The sequence below is a fragment of the Aethalodelphis obliquidens genome, unplaced genomic scaffold (genome assembly GCF_003676395.1).
Source record: "Aethalodelphis obliquidens isolate GAN/ISIS:26980383/991018 unplaced genomic scaffold, ASM367639v1 scaffold28, whole genome shotgun sequence".
In the NCBI taxonomy this organism is placed as follows: Eukaryota; Metazoa; Chordata; class Mammalia; order Artiodactyla; family Delphinidae; genus Aethalodelphis; species Aethalodelphis obliquidens.
The window spans coordinates 24,229,718-24,247,437 of record NW_020837972.1 but is presented as its reverse complement, the minus strand read 5'-3'; the positions used below and the strand labels follow the sequence as shown (position 1 = coordinate 24,247,437).

The 17,720-nt window shown below is 44.3% G+C and overlaps 1 protein-coding gene across 1 annotated transcript in view; it reads right to left on the bottom strand.

The window, feature by feature from the left end:
* Positions 1-17,696, bottom strand: part of LOC113630020 (zinc finger protein 268-like) — a 64,568-nt gene extending 46,872 nt beyond the window's left edge. The window contains exons 1-5 of the mRNA XM_027125230.1: positions 17,583-17,696; positions 6,700-6,786; positions 5,063-5,189; positions 4,620-4,715; positions 141-327 (exon numbers count right to left, since the gene is read on the bottom strand). Of these exons, the coding sequence (XP_026981031.1) occupies positions 141-327; positions 4,620-4,715; positions 5,063-5,189; positions 6,700-6,732 (443 nt within the window). The 5' untranslated portion in view covers positions 6,733-6,786; positions 17,583-17,696. The remainder of the gene's footprint in view (positions 1-140; positions 328-4,619; positions 4,716-5,062; positions 5,190-6,699; positions 6,787-17,582) is intronic.
* Positions 17,697-17,720: the final 24 nt, after the last annotated feature.

Genomic DNA, 17,720 nt, shown 5'->3' with positions numbered 1-17,720 from the left:
AACTTTTAGGATGTGGGTCATGTTTATGGAAATACTCTCGCAGTACTAGCTGAGCAGGAAGAAGACAGTTTCCCCTGTATTTCCCATTTTCACAGACTCTCTCCTGAGGAAGTGCTTTCTTTTGGGTGAATGCCACTTGCCTCAGATGTCTCTCCTGGCTGCCCTGGGGCCTGTCCAACTGACCTTCACGTGTCCAGACTTCTTCCAGTGACAAATACCAGAGATCACTCTTTGCCATTCTTTTCATTTTAACATCACAGGAGTGTTTATCTTTAGAAATGCTCTTACTGGAAGCTGATGATTTAACTTCAACTGCAGTCTCCAAATCTGAAAGAAATGGAAACGCTTTACATAACTAAAAAAAAGTATTAAGGTCAGAATGGTAGGATATATGTAGAAAAAAGTATGTAAGTCATGCAGAGTTGCTTTTAAATATGGTTTTGTAACCTTGACAGAGAGTGAGAAAGGGAAGGAAGGCCCATTAACAGGAAATGGGCCGGGCTATAATATGCACATAAAAGGAGCAAAGAGGGTAAGAGAAGCCACAGGACTGGCTACGACACATGGGATCAGGATATTCAGTGCTGGGGTGGCAATTAAGGAAACCCAGAAAGCGCTCACTGCCACGATCTAACCTATTAATGATAAAAGAACCTGACGTGTCTCCTTGCTGCCAGGCCCTTCCCCGACATGAACTCTTCACATTCCTAAACCATGAAAGCAGCCACGTGGCAGGAAATGGCTTCTATCTATGCCACCAAAGCGGTACAGAATGATTACATGTGACTGACAGAGCAAACCTCTCAGAAAGGCCATGGGGTCGGCTGGCAGGGTGACTGCACAGAAGGGACCCAGATACAGGTTCTAACCTACACTTTGCTACTACTAGTGGTGAATTTAGACAAGTTGTTAAAGTTTTCAAAAATCATATTGCTTCTCTGTCATTTAAGGACCTATAAGGTTATCCTAAGTATCATATAAGGTGGGAGCTCATCACCGAAGCAGTACGGTTTGTAATGCTCACTGGTATCATCATCCCCATCTTCTACTTTGATTCCTTTGCTCTGAGACACCAAGACTTAATTAAAATTGACAGGACTAATGCAGGACACTAACTCAGAACCTGAACCCTAACTCACATTCTCCTGGACTTTTTGCCCTTCTGTTTATATGCATGCGTATTACTGCAAATTATTTTCCCTGGTTCAGAGCCTGCGTTTTTTTCTCAATGCCTTTCAGCTAAAATGTTTGGTTCTGAAATCTAGAAAAAAATCCACTATTTACCCAATACCACCTCTTCCTACATAAGTGGGGCAATACTCTACTCTTACTTGGTGTATGGGGTGAATTGTGTTCCCCAGAGGAGATATGCTGAAGTCTTAACCCCCAATATCACAGGTTATAACCTTATTTGGAAATAGGATCATTGCAGATGTAATTAGTTAAGATGCAGTAGTACTGGTGTAGGAGGGCCCTAATCCAGTCTGACTGGTGTCCTTACAAGAAAAGGAGAGAAGATACAGAGGCAGACACACAGGGGAGGCAGCCATGTGAAGATGGAGGCTGGGTGAGGTGATGTGTCTACAAGCCAAGGGGCACCTGGGGCACCAGAGCTGGAAGAGGCGGGAAGGACCCTCCCCTGGAGCCCCAGAGGGCACACGGCCTGCCCACACAGTTCTAGAGACTTCTGACCTCTAGAACTGTGAGACAATAAATGTGTTGATTTAAGCCACCCAGTTTGTGGAACTTTGTTTTGGCTGCCACAGGAAACAACCCCTGGTAAACAATCCCTGTGCCAGGCTCCTAACTGCCTCCTTTGTACAACCCAAACCCCTTTCCCAGTCCTCATTTTCATTCCCAGCTCTGTTAGTTGCTAGTTTCTTCCCCACCCTGATTTCTTTTTTAAAAAATTGTGATTAAAACAATACATATAACATAAAATGCACCATCTTAACCATTTTTAAGTGCACAATTCAAGTATTAAGTGTATTCACATTGTTGTACAGCCATCACCACCATCCATTTTCATCTTATAAAACTGAAACTCCATACCTATTAAACAATAAGGACCCAATCTCCTCTCAACCCAGCTCCCAGCAATCACCATTATACTTTGTGTCTTTATAATTTTGGCTACTTCAAGTACCTTACATACGTGGAATCATACACTATTTGTCCTTCTGAGACTGGCTTATTTCACCCAGCATAATGTCCTCAAAGTTCATCTACGTTGTAGCAAACTGCAGTATTTCCTTCCTTTTTAAGGATAAATAATACTCCATTACATATACACACACCTCTACCTTGATGAGTTTTGACAGGACATATGCCATCTTTTCCCTCTCCTCCACCCAGTGCATCAGAATCCCATGGAGAAGTTTTTCAAACTACTAATGCCAACTGGAAAATTCTAGAATGAACATGTGTGATGAGGGGTAGGGCTGGGTATGGAAAGACAAGTCTGGAGAAAGCGACAGAAAACACGGACGCATTAAAGTCCTAAAAATCTTCCATGTGTTCTGTAATGTGGAAGATAACTCAGGTGCGTTATCTTCAAAATCTGCAGCATCCATTAATCAATTCATCAACTGAGTTTTTAAAGCCATCACCCCTTATACTTTTCATTTTGATAATGAAGTTCCCAGAGCTTGTAGATTCCCTTAAATTCCAGTCGATTAAGCACATACATGGAATTTCAGTATTTCTTTTGACAACAAATTTCCCACTAAAAATTTAAACTGCTGGTTATAGTCAGTTATTTTTGGATACTTGTCAACAGACATCCAGGAAAGCCTGCTAAACTGAACACATGAATGGAAAAAATAAGGACAGGAAGAAATAGGGAAATGAAAGGAAACAGAGAACAGTCTTTCCTGCCATGGCCCCAAAGCAGCTGACTGATCAAGTACTTCCCAGTGTCTGAGGGACCTGCCCTGAGACAGGTACTGGCTACAGTCACCTACGAGGCCCAATGTAAAAAAAGTCAAAAACAAAATTTATGACATTTAAAAGTAGAAACAAAGTGGAAGCTCAGAAAAAGAAGGAACCTGTACTTAATAAGCCAAAAGGTTTCACAAAGAAGGACTGGAGGCGAAACATAGAGGACGACTGAGACGCTAACGACTTCATTCACATCACACTCACAGCCTGAGGTTCAGGGAAATGCCTGACATGAGTGGACATGAGTGCCAGAGGATTACGAGGTGCCTAGACTGCACCGGGCCTGGGAGGCCATGTGTCCCCAGGAGTCAACGTGGGTCACTAGCACATGGAGTTGGCCATCAGCAGCAAGGTCCAGACAGCAACGCCCCAGATGGCCGGGCTAAGGAGAAAGACATCAGAGCACTGAGCTTAGAGACAGGGGTCAGAGACAGCATTGCTCAGAGAGAACAGAACAGGAGGAAGATGAAGCACTGCCTTCATTTCTTAACCCAGAAGGCTGATCTTCTCTACACAGGGGAGCTGGGGAAAGGACTGATGCTAGAAATCCACACAGTGGTCTGCATTTTACAGATATTAAGATTAAAATGAAAAAAAAATTAAATAAAGAGCTAGATTATGAGAAAACAGGTGTTTTTGAGAGCAGCAATTCTGGAAAGGAAGGAGGGTTAAGTCAACAGGGATTGGTGACGCCTCTGCTGCAATTTGCTAACCGGCAAAAAACAAACTCAGAGCAGGGGCAGGCGATGGGGTCCCATGGCAGAGCTTACACAGAGCAGCAGATCAAAGGCTGTGGGAAGGGACACAGGACAGGGAAAAGACAGGCAAAGATAATAGAATAATTCTATGAAAGATAAGAGGACACAGATGCTTGAGTTAGTAGTAATAATCAGGACAGCAAAATGAACAGGGCTGGAACCAAGCACTGAAACAGAAAGATAATTTTTTTAACATCTTTATTGCGGTATAATTGCTTTACAATGGTGTGTTAGTTTCTGCTTTATAACAAAGTGAATCAGCTATGCATATACATATGTTCCCATATCTCTTCCCTCTTGCGTCTCCCTCCCTCCCACCCTCCCTATCCCACCCCTCCAGGCGGTCACAAAGCACCGAGCCGATATCCCTGTGCCATGCGGCTGCTTCCTGCTAGCTCTCTACCTTACGTTTGTTAGTGTGTATATATCCATGACTCTCTCTCGCCCTGTCACAGCTCACCCTTCCCCCTCCCCATACCCTCAAGTCCGTTCTCTAGGAGGTCTGTGTCTTTATTCCTCTCTTACCCCTAGGTTCTTCATGACATTTTTTTTTCTTCTTAAATTCCATATATATGTGTTAGCATACGGTATTTGTCTTTTTCTTTCTGACTTACTTCACTCTGTATGACAGACTCTAGGTCTATCCACCTCATTACAAATAGCTCAATTTCGTTTCTTTTTATGGCTGAGTAATATTCCATTGTATATATGTGCCACATCTTCTTTATACAATAGCCCGGAGATGGAAACATCAGAAAGATAATTATAATGAATGCAAATGGAAGTGTGACAAGACTAGAAAGCAGACTAGCAGTGGGGAAACCGAAGCTAAATAAACCCAGTCCTCACCTTCGAAACGCAGAGAACTAGTGGCCACTCTCGCCAGGGACTCCTCCCCCAAACGGGTGGTCTGGTTCTCACCTGGATAGGCCTCTTGGTGAATCCCTCTCTCCAACAGCCATGGCTCCTCCCCCTTCTCCAACTGCAGGATCACCTCTGGCTTGGGAAGCTGATGCCCTGTTCCCAGTGAAAGATAAAGAACTGGGTGAGGGTTGGGAGCTCTGGGCTGGACACAAAGAAGCATCCCGGTTCACCCCCAACCCCGGGCCCCTTCAATAGTCCTGGGGGGCTCTGAAGAGTAGACAAGGTAGGGCTACAGAGGCAGCAAAATACACATTTCTTAAAATTCAACAAACGAAAACAATTTTTTTTTCATAAAAGCAGAAGGAGTACGAAAACCCTGTTCCATGCCCCAAAGAAATTAGGTCCCTGGCCCCAAGCTCACACTCCAATGTATGCTTCAGGCTCTCCATACCTTTTGATCAATGAGGAACCCAAAACCCCCAAACAGAGGTCCATCTCACCCAAGGACACCAGGTTTCTGTAGTTCTCCAACATCACATCTTTGTACATGAGCTGCTGAGCAGGGTCCAGCAGCTTCCACTCCTCCCTCGTGAAGTTCACAAGTATGTCCTTGAAGGTCACCAGTGTCTACAACACAAAGCAAATTTGAGCCTGATGTATATCTCTGCCCTCCCTTTCCCGAATATTGACAGAAAGAGAGATTAGGCAGATAGCACTTGGGTAGGGAAACAGGACAGAATAGAACTCATTCTAGGAGTGAGTAGTATTTACGTTGAATTCTGGACAAGTCCTAAAAGGAATGGTATTAAGTACGTACTGTCTAGAAACCTGTTCCATGTTATGCTTTCAGTTTAGAAACTGTCAGAAACACTTTCATTTAAATCAAGTATGTTGTAAACAGCTAAAGCAAGGAGAATCAGTTAATCTACACTTATGTAAAATAATTAGAACCTAATACAAGGCAGGAGAAGAAGGGAAAAACAGTCTTGAGCTCAAGTGCAACTTTATGCTTAAGAGACCAACCTAGCCATGTTTTATGACCTAAAATAAATTTCCAAAACATTTTTCCTAAATATTGGTAGGCATTTAAAAAATAGAGAAGAGATTATATTTTAATAGTAATAAAACAATAGATACAGAAGCAAGGCCTTTATTAGACACATCAAAGGGATCTATAGATGACACAGAAAAAAACCCATTTGAATAACTGAGCGTTTCTCATCAAAGACTGTGAAGGTAAAACGACAGTGGAATAGTGGGGATTTTTTAATGCCGAAAGAAAAGAACTGTCATGCCAGAATTTCAATTATTGGGTGAAAATATCTTTCAGGAATGATGAAAAATACATTCTCAAAGAAAGTTAAACAAACAGGATTTGTTACCAGCAGACCTGCTCTAAAAGTATGCTAAAGGTAATTCGTCAGGCAGAAGGGAAATGACACAAGAGAGAAACTTTAAATCTCAGGAATGATGGATGAGAAAGAAAAAGGGTAAATATCTGGGTAAATACAATAGACTACTTTTCTTCCCATAAATCCTTCAAAATATGTAGGACAGCCAAAAGCAAAGACTATGCTTTCTGGTGGGGTTTTGAATACGTAGAAGTAAAGTATGAGGGATCACCTAGGGGCGAAGCTGAGTGAGGCTGAAGGAGGGTCCCCCACCCATCTCTCTGTCCCCAGAGGACCCACCCTCTCCCGGGGCTCTTCCTGTCTTGGTTGCAGTTACTCCTTGATAATTACCTAACTTGTCCCCAAGCTCCTCCACAGGCAGTCCCCAGGGAGGAATTAACACACCAGCCCCACACCCAAGACCACCAGGGACCAGAGAATCCCTCAGAAAGGCACCAACATCCTAGTTCTGTCATCATCTTGAAGGGAGAAAGCTTGCTGTGTGCTCAGTCATTCCTCATTGTAGACGAAAGAGCATCTCATCAGAGTCCTCAATATTTCACACATTTCTGTTCAAGTTGTGTTTCTTTGATATGAAAGGAAATAAAACTACAGCTATAAATAAAGCAAACAAACAGTGCTAGTCTATTGGAGGAAGTGTCTGAGATACGGATCCCTTAAGAACCCTTAACTAAAAAGGGATTCTCAGTCGGAAAACAAAAAAGAATGAAGGCAGCCCAACTTACGTGGGACCGGGCAGTTAGCAACTCGGCCTCCATGCCCTCCTCGTTCCTGACGCTTCCTGAGTAACAGGAGATCCCAAGCAGGTGAAGCTGCGGAAAAGGCAGAAACTTGAGGAGAGATGCTGTGACCTGGTTCTCATTAATCGCGAGTCTAGATTCCCTCAGACCAACTGCTGTACCTATATATCCACACAACCAGACGACATCTGACTGTTCCAGAAATACACCTATAGTGCCCGAAATCCCCAAGAGTAGGAAGAAAAGAGCTCCGAAGACTGCCTCTCCCACACCCTGCAACCTCTAGAGTTCCATGCTAAATTTCATTTGGAACTGAATGTTTCTAATACTACATCAAATCCTCTTATTTTTTAAAAATCCCTTTTATTACCGAAGTATGGCTGATTTACAATGTTGTGGTAGTTCCAGGTGTACAGCAAAGTGACTCAGTTTTACATATATATATATATATATATATATATTCTTTTTCAGATTCTTTTCCCTTATAGGTTAAAAGGATATCATACGATATTTGCCCTTTCGTGTCAGGCTTATTTCACTCAGCATCATGTTTTCAAGATTCATGCATGTTGTAGCCTGTATCAGTAGTTCACTCTAATGGCTGAATAATAATCCGCTGTATGGACCCACCACATTTTGTTTATCCACTCATCTGCTGACGGGTATACCTAGGAGTGGAATTGCTGGCTCATACGGTAATTTTATGTTTAGCTTTTTGAGGACCCACCAAACTGTTTTCCATAGTGGCTGCGTCATTTTACTTTCACACAAGTAATGTACAAGGGTTCCAACTTCCCCCCATGCTTGCCAACACTTGTGCCATCTTTTAAATTATATAGCCATCTTAGTAGGGGTGAAGTGGTATCTCACTGTGCTTTTCATTTGCATTATTTTCATGTGCTTACTGGCCATTTGTGTATCTTCTTTGGAGAAATGTATGTTAAAGTACCTTACCTATTTTTAAATTGGGTCATTGTCTTTTTTTTTTTTTTTTTGTGGTACGCGGTCCTCTCGCTGTTGTGGCCTCTCCCGTTGCGGAGCACAGGCTCCGGAGGCGCAGGCTCAGCGGCCATGGCTCACGGGCCCAGCCGCTCCGCGGCATGTGGGATCTTCCCGGACTGGGGCTCGAACCTGTGTCCCCTGCATTGGCAGGCGGACTCTCAATCACTGCACCACCAGGGAAGCCCGGGACATTTGTCTTTTAGTTGTTGAACTGTAGTTCCTTATCTATTCTGGATAGTAAACACTTATCAGATAATATAACTTCCAAATATTTTCTCCCATTCTGGAGGTTGTCTTGCCTTTGTTGTTGAAATATACTTTTGCCAAATATAGGATACTAAGCAGACAGGTATTTTTCTTTTCAGTGCTTCATAGAGCTCCACTCCCAATGCTCCAGGAATCAGAAGAGCTTTCCAGCCTGGCCAGCAGTAATGGCCATAACCCCCATGTGAACACCACATGCTGTTCCCTGCAGCTTCCTCCCCCGTGCGTGCTTTGTGTGATCACTCGAGGGCACCCTCTGCACTCTGTGAAGGCTGCTGCCCTGCCCTCCCCATCCTCAGCTCTGCATTCTGGACTCAGGGTCTGCTCAGCCCCTCTCAGCTTCCCCTACCTCTGCTGTAACCTGGAAACCCTCTCAAGGCAATAAACCGGGGCAGTCAGAGGGCTAACCTGCTTGGTTTTCCATCTCTCAGGGATAACTGTCCTTTGTGGTCTGATATCGAATGTCTTTAAACGTTTGTTTCATGTATTTTGTCTTTTTGTTGTTGTTGCTGTTTGTTTGGGCAAGAGGATAGGTAAATCCCCTCCCTGTTACTCCATCTTGGACAGAAGTAGACGTCTATAAACACTGCACTTTTAACTTGTTTTAAATTTAGATTGTATCTTTAATTTCCACCCTTTGAATACTAGGTCTGAATATTTTCCATATGTTTATGTTGATGGCTCTTTTGTATTTGCTTTCTTTTACACTGTTTGCCCCCTTTGTCTTCTGGAGATCTTAAGGATTTCCATTTCAATTCTACCCATACTTATTGTACATGAATAAAAGCACTACGGTTTCTGACCCCCTCACCAGTGCTAAACTGGTTTTCACCAATGACACCTGTTATAGAGGCACTGCTGGCCTCTCAATTGTTCTTGAACCTCTTTACTGACTTTGGTAGCCCCTCACCTAGTTTTCCTCTATACAGCTTGGTACTTCTTAGTCTTCTCTAATGACTTAAAAAATTATGATTAGATACAACTAGAGATTATCATACTAAGTGAAGTAAGTCAGAAAAAGAAAGACAAATACCATACGATATCACTTATGTGTGGAATCTAATATATGACACAAATGAACTTAGCTATGAAACAGAAAAAGACCCACAGACATAGAAAACAGACTTTCAGTGGCCGAGGGGGAGGGGAGGATTGGGAGTCTGGGGTCAGCAGATGCAAACTGTTATATATAGAATGGACAGACAACAAGGTCCTACTGTAGAGCACAGGGAATTATACTCAATAGCCTATGATAAACCATAATGGAAAAGAATATGAAAAGAGAGAATGTACACACACACATACATAACTGAATCACTTTGCTGTACAGCAGTAACTTTTTTTTGTCTTTTAGCCACGTCGCATGGTTTGTGGGATCTTAGTTCCCCGACCAGGGATTGAACCCACATCTTCAGCAATGAAAGCACAGAGTCCTAACCACTGGACCAGCAGGGAATTCCCTGTTCAGCAGTAATTAACACAACACTGTAAATCAACTATACATCCACTTTTAAAAATTAAAAATACTAATAAAAATTTAAAATTATGATTAGCTTAAATGTAGGTCACCCTTTGTTGCTTCTCTGTCTTTCCCAGTCTCCGCCCTTTCAATGGCCCCCTGGGCACTTACAGAGCACAGAGCACACCTACTCGTTTTACCCCATGGTCCATCCCATTGTTGGCTCATGACAGGCTCAGTGCTGGGCTGGAATGAACAGATCACTCTGTCCTCTGCCCCTACGTCTTCCCCAACCTCAACTGAATATTCCCAACTGTGGTTAACAGCATGGCTTCTGCAGCCAGACTGCCTAGGTTCAGACCCCGCTCCACTGCTCACAGGTGGCTTCTTAACCTTTCAGTATCTCGGTCTCTTCATCTGTACAGTGGGGACTAAATAGTGCCTACCATAGGTTATTACGAGAGTTAAATGAGTCCGTATTTGTGAAACACAGAAAACAGTGCCTGACACACGGTAAGGATTATCTGCTTGTTAATTAAAAACATACACGATATCTAGGGACAAGTAACACAAGTATCTTTCTAGACCCTGTCCTCTTAACATCCAATCAGTTACTACAGCCTGTAAATCCCCTCCTAGACGTTTCTCTAGCTCCCACCCCTCCAGATCCCACGGCCTTGGCTCGGGCTTGGCTTCTCCGCCTCCGGACTTTCTCACTCCGATGAGTGTCCACATCAGCATCATCTCTGTAAAACACGTAAGCTGCGCTTCTTGATTAGAATTCTCTGCTGATCTCCCAGTACTCACAGGAAAATGGACCAAGTCCTCAGCATGGATTTAGGGTTCTTTGTGGCGGGCCCTTTTCTCCCTCACTAGCCCTAAATGTCCCATCAAACTACAACCCCCCCCACCCACCCATCCATGCTGCACCACCTGAACTGCCCAACCTCTTCACACGCCCTAGTCCTAGGCCAGGAAGGCTCTGCCCTTTCGTGCCGCTTGGTAAAATCCTACCCATCCTGCAAGATCAAACATCACCCTTTCCTGTGTCATTCCCTAACTTCTCCAGGAAGGTTTAGTTCTTTCACCTCTGTGCTCCCACAGTCCCTAGGACAGGAAGCAACATGAACTGAACAAAAGTACAGCCAGAGAGCACAGCTACCTGCCCAAGGTCATGTCTGCTTGGGGTGAGGTCTCTGATGCCAGGCACAGGTCCGTCCTTACTTCTTTTAACCCTTCCCCAGAAACTTGAGTAATTTTAGCTGAACACACCAGCTGTGGGAGTTAAGACACAGAAGCAGACACGTGTTCTCTGTGGGGTATCATCAGAGGAGCACAGGCTCATTTCCAGGAGTCAGAATCCAGTCAGCAGGATGGAAAGGTGGGATGAACGCGTGTGTTCCTTGTTCACACCTTCTTGATCCAGATGTTAACCAAGGGCTCACGAACCACATGCCAAGTACTATTCCAGGGGCTGAGCCCAGAGCAACAGCTGTTCAGACAGGCCCCTCCCTCACTGAGCTCAGGTGAGTAAAGGCTGAAATAACCACGGACGTCCAGCCTGCATAAGAAATTACTTGGGTGAAGCAAGAGAATGGTCTTCACACATTTACAGGTCCTGTGGAACAGGGATAATATATATATTTTTAAACATTTTATGTTTTCTTTTTTTCGCTACGTTGGGTCTTTGTTGCTGTGTGTGGGCTTTCTCTAGTTGTGGCGAGCAGGGGCTACTCTTCGTTGCGGTGCACAGGCTTCTCACTGCGGTGGCTTCTCTTGTTGCGGAGCACGGGCTCTAGGCGCGTGGGCTTCAGTAGTTGTGACACACGGGCTCAGTAGTTGTGGCTCGTGGGCTCTAGAGCACAGGCTCAGTAGTTGTGGTTTGCAAGCTCAGTAGTTGTGGCTCGCGGGCTCTAGAGCTCAGGCTCAGTAGTTGTGGTGCACGGGCTTAGTTGCTCTGCAGCATGTGGGATGTTCCCAGACCAAGGATCGAACTCGTGTTCCCTGCATTGGCAGGCAGATTCCTAACCACTGCACCACCAGGGAAGTCCACAGGGATAATAGTTATTCTGAGTTGTTCCAGAGGGCAGAATTAGGAGAAATGTGTGGAGTCACAAAGAAGTCAATTACAAGTCAATAATAATAAGACACCATTAATCAAACAACACCTGGTAACAGATCAGGTCACGGAAAGAGGCAGGAAATTTCTGGTCACTGATAAACTTTGAATAGGATCTTATTTAAAAAGAAAAAAAAAAACAACTATATACAGCCTCCAGTTTACATGGACATCTAAGGTTCATTCCAGTGACTCTCCTGTTTTATGATTTAAAGCAAATAGTCTTATGTCACCCTAATTTCCCTTAACGCCCACTTCTAGATAATTTACTTAAAACTTTATCTAAACTGACAGCTTATAGCCCTGATTGCACACTGGCCTTTCTCCCTATATTAATAAGTTATTAATACCTGGGTCCCACACCACCCTCCCCCACCAAGAGCTTCTCATTTAACTCCCTGGGGAGGGAGCACTGCAGGTGCTTCTGACGTGCGACGTGCACCACGGTTGGCAGCCACTGACCCCAGCTGTCATGGAGTCTATTTAATTCTCAGTTTCTACCATTTCTTGGGGGTAATCAGATCCTTCCATCAGACACCAGATTTACAAAGGATATTCTTATGCAACTGAACAAAACTGACTTCTCTAACGTAACAACAGATATTGCCAGGGGAGGGACACCAGGACGGATTTTCATTTGTATTTAGGGAAACAGCAGGTAAGCTGATAACTATTGTGATCTTCTGTCATTTTTCTAAATCATTGCTGAACACTTTACTATGATCCCGGCTGTGTCCCACTCCCAGGGGATAAAATGTGAGCGAAGCATTTATCCCTGCCCTCAGCAGCTAAGGCAAGCTGAAGAAACCAACCTCCATGGAACACAGACAGCAGCCAGCAGGAGCTGGGGGTCTAAGGCTGAGTCCAGAACGCGTCTGAGTTCAGGCAGATAAGCGAGGGTGGGGAATCATGAACAAAAGCAGGGCCTTCGACGGTGACGTAGGGGGAGAAGCTCAGTGTGGCCGTCGAATGTGGTGCAGGGCAGGGAGCAGCCAGAAACAGGCCAGGTCGAGGTCACAGAGGCCCAAAGTGCCGTCCTCAGAAACAGGCTCTTGCCCACATGCTGTCAGCTGGGCAATGACAACAGATGTGTCTGCCTTTGAGGTAGTTGTGTGATGGACTAGAGGGGGATGAAACACCTGCAAAGAAACCAGGCAGGAGGGAAACTGTGATCCAGAATACAGGAGCACAAAGGAGCGCAGCAATGGAATTGATTAGATGTGAATGGGAATACAGGTTAAGGGTTCAAGGTGACCCCAGGTTTCTGGGTGACAGAATGGACAATAATGTCTGGGGGTAGGATTGGCTGTGCACACGGTGCGTGAGCCAGAGAAGGGAGAGGGAGAAGGACACGTTTAGCTGTGAGGGTTATCCAGCTGTATCAGCCGCCATCCACATTTCTGCTCTACCTGGATCTACTCAAGCTGCACAGCTATATTCTCCAACAGAACAACTTCTTGCGGGGAGTGGGGGTGGATCTTTAGTCACAGATTTGGGGGTGACGTATTCATCTACTCTGATGCAGGTGAAGGAGACAGATGGGGTCTAAGGGAGATTATACATCCCTGCGCCATGATTCCTATAAAGCTCACCAGGAGACAGAACATCTGGTAAAGCTGGGTAACAGCATTATCAGATGACACCATGGCAGTGTATAAAATCAACCAAAGATACCATGGAGAGTAAAATAAACTGTAGGACCAGAAAATTGTGGGATAGGACTTCCCTGGTGACGCAGTGGTTAAGAATCCTCCTGCCAATGCAGGGGACATGGGTTCGAGCCCTGGTCCAGGAAGATCCCACATGCCGCGGAGCAACTAAGCCTGTGCACCACAACTACTGAGCCTGTGCTCTAGAGCCTGCGAGCCACAACTACTGAAGCCCGCGTGCCACAACTCCTGAAGCCCGTGCGCCTAGAGCCCGTGCTCCGCAACAAGAGAAGACACTACAATGAGAAGACTGCACACCACAAGGAAGAGCAGCACCTGCTCGCCGCAACTAGAGAAAGCCCGCGCGCAGCAACAGAGACCTGGCGCAGCCAAAAATAAATTAATTAATCTTAAAAAATCTTGGGGATCTAAAAGGGAAAAAAATTGTGGGATAAATTAGTATCTAGGAAGAAAACAGAGGAGAAAAGGAAGCCCAAAAAGGAAGCAGAGAAAGATCCACCAGAGAATGAGAAGATCTACAGACAGATCTGTAGAAGAGCTGTAGAGATGTATATCAGAAGCCAGAAGGGAGAACTTCAAGGAAGGGAGGATTAACAGAGTTCAGATGAATTAGGGATTCTAGTGCCCTGACTGGCTAGATGAAGGTTCGCTAAAGCGGGAACAGCAGACAAATTCCACAATAGGGCTGAAAAGTTTGGAGGCGAGAACAGCAGTGAAAGGGCGGAGCTAGAAGAGGTCGTAGGATCAAATGCGGACCTGGGCGTGTCTGTAGGCGTGAAGCAGGGCAGGGGTGGGCTCAACAGCTCGGAGGGAGGGACCAGACTTGCAGGCAGGAAGCCCGCAGCAGCAAGGTCACTGCCCCCTGTGCCCTGCTGCCTCCGATGTCACAAGTCCTCCGACCCTCACCCTCTGCCCCCCTGTCCCACCCACATAACCCAGGGCAGGCTCCCCGTTCCAAGGTGCTCAGCTGAATCACATCTACACGGTTCCTGTTGCCAATAAGCTGATACAGCCACAGCTTCTGGCAGTTAGGACTCAGATGTCTTTTGAGAGCTGCTGTTCTGCAAACCACCAGGGCAGAGATGGCCTGAAAGAAGCTTCCAGCACCAGCAAGAAGGCTGTGGAAGTTACCATATGAGGCACAGAGGTTCCAGGCACAGCTCTGATCACAACCATCCACATTCTGGGCCCTGACAACCTTTCAACCTTCAATCCTACTGCACTTGCCCCATGTTCTCTAAGCCTCATTCACATGCCACCTTTTCCAAAAGCCTTCCCATCGTCCCAGAGAAAATCCCTGGAGCCTTTTGCCCACGCTCCTAGCACTTCAACGCCCGGCTCATTTGCCCACCTCCCTGTAAGATGAAGAACTACTTGAGAACTGGGATAACCTCACTCTAAAACCTGGAAAGAGGCCAGCACAGTGCTTTGTATTTGTTCACTCCGGCACTTGTCAAACACTTGGCGATAACCTGTGGTTTGTACAGATGTCTGCCCTCAGGGCAAGCAATGGAGACTGGAAGACCCAGTGCTTGAGGACCAGAGCCCAGGGACCGGCGAGACCTTCTAGGGGATAGCGTTTTGCTTGGGCATATGGAGTGTGTAATTCTTAATAAAAGAGAACAGATCTCTTAAGGTTCTGAATAAGTTCACTGGTATTTGGCATCTGTGAAGGACAAGGGATCATCAGCAAAAGGACCCAGCAGCAGAGACAGCAAAGCCATACTCCGCAAAGATTGTGCATCTGTGAAAACTCAACAAACGGACACTCTCAGGTTGTGCATTTCATTTTATGTAAATTTCACATCAAAAGCATAAGCGAAACAAACATTAAATTCTGGTTAACAATGCACATGCATTCAGAAGTATTTCAGGAAAGCATACTGATGGCTGCAATTTACTTTGAAATGCATCCCAAAAAAGAGGGACTGATGAAGAAAGGGGCAGACAGATATATGTTCAAATTAGTATAGTAAAATGTTAATGGTAGAGTCTAGGAGAGGAGGTTACAAGTATTCACTGTAAACTTCTTTCAGTTTAGCTGTATGTTCAAACTTTTTCATAATAAAATATTGACCAGAAAAGGTAAGGATGAGACAGCAGAAAGGTATTGTGTGGAAAGAGGCAAAAATTATGCTCCTGGTGTCGGTTCTAAGCCAGAGATGCATATACAGCCGGTGACACACCAGTCCTGACCTTGCTTCAGAGCCAGAAGATTTAAGACCCTGGCTGATCTGAGTCATGCTATAAGGAAAACTACAGGTGAAAGTCTATTGTAAGCAAAACGGAGATATCACACAATGAAACGTCTTTTTCCTTAAAACAAAAATTTTTTAAAACTAAAATGGTTTTTAAACTATATGCTACTAAGCTTTCAGTGCTTGAATTATGTGATGAAAACCAAGGGAACTCATCATTTCTAGGAGTATTTTTCCTTTAACAGAAACATTTTCTCATCTAATTAAAAGGAAAAGGAGTCACTTTCATAACATTTTTAAGAAGATGGAGACATAAAAGAAAGAACAAATTGCATGGGGTTCTTTAAAAAAACAATCCCAATAATATTTTCTTGACAAGTGCATTTAATCCATAAACAGAACTGCTCTCATTCCTACTCATCCTTTATTCTTATTTATGACTCTAGGATTATATTAAAGTTTTCTCTTATTATTCAGATACATTTCTAGTTAAAATTACTAGGTATCTTCTTCCTGTTGTGAACAGACTTTCTTCTACAAAGGTATTTGCAAATTTGTTACTGAGGACAGTTAAGCAATCTGTTAATATATATGCTCTTTCCAGTCCCTTTACTAAACTCATTGATATTAACTAAATCTCTTGTACATGCTGGCGATGCAGTTAATTAATAAGATACTTTGTCATCTCTTTTCCAGAAGGTACACCTTGTATCTATGTAAATACTATTAATATCTTGTCCTAAACAAAAGTTTGCGATGTTTATATAAAATACTGATAAGCAGACTTAATCATTTAACTTATGATATATATCTCAAATACTGGCCCTGTGACTGGCACATGCTAAGAGCTCAAGAAATATGTGTTGAGAGAGGGAATGAAAGAACAAATGAACAATTTTTAAGAAGGGCAGGAATGTGTGCCATCCACTTGTCCAGGAGGCTTTGCAAGACAGAGGGACAATTTTAATGAAACAAGAGAAGAGGAGATTAGTTAGGTCGCCGAAGAAAATTACTGCAGTATTGAGGTAGTGTAAAAAGGGGCAGGAAGGGGTTGTGCTACTTATGTCCCAGGTTAACTTTAGTCAACACTGGTAAGGTGACTAATATTTTTTAGCTAGCACTGTGGATGACAACCTGTCTTCCCTTTTACTTCTTATTTTTTTCTTTAACAGTATATTCTGTATATGAAGTAAAGATAGAACTTAAATTCTTCTGCTTCTCCATATACTTTGGGTGGGATCTAGGTAATTTTGATGTCAACCTCATCTTTCACATTCATACCAGGTGTTAGATTATGTACAAATTTGATTCGTTTAACTGTCAAGAGAAAATAAAAATATAATAATTATGAGCTATCTCTGAAAAGTCAAACTGGTTAAACACACACACACCCTCAATTAATCTATTTGATTAAAAAAGAAAACCCAACAACTGAAGATCAGGAAGCCAGGAGCTAGAGATGCCGAACCTGCTGGATCTTAAACACTGAAAATATTGATAAGACAGGCAATTCTGAGGAAAATAACTGCCAAAATAAGTCTCAATAAGTAAAAAGTTTTTTTAATGAATATTTTTAGACTGGAGCCAGAAATAGAAATCGATCCAGCCCTTTCTGCCACCAAACTTCTTAAAAGTATACCCACTTCATCAATGTCTGCAGCATATAACTTCTATAATATCCAGGAATAGAATCCAGAAGTATATATTTTTTAAAACCAGTATAACCACGTTGGATGTCTTTTAGGAACGTTAGGACATTTACTGTAAAGAAATTTCCTACTCTAACGAAAAAGAGCATGATCACGTTTAGCAGATGCTGGAAAGGCCATATGCAAAGTTTTAAACATCTGGCCCCAGTTGGGAAGGAAAAAAAAAAAAAAAAAAAACAGGAACAGAAGAAATCTTATTTTGCATCGCTGAGAATATGTGGTTCAAACTCCCCACCACCGCCCGGCGCGTACGGGCGTCAGGGTCCCGTCCCACCAACGCGAAGGCGAGCGAATCCAAGTGGCAGTGGGGATCACTCAGGCCGGGAGACCACAGGGAAGAAAAACCATTTGTTGGTGAAAACCGTCCGCCTCGGCGAGGAGACGAGGAAACGGCGGCGCCGCCGCCTCCCGCTAGGAAGAAACCACATCCAGCCCTCTCGCGTGTACCTGCGATCGGCACCTGCAGGCGCAGCACCGGGAGCGTCGCCGACGGGGCGGCACCGTCACAAAGGCAGCGGCTCGGCGAGCGCGCCCACATCCGGGCCTCCGCGTCCCGCGCGGGTCCGCAGGGCGGGCGGCGACAGC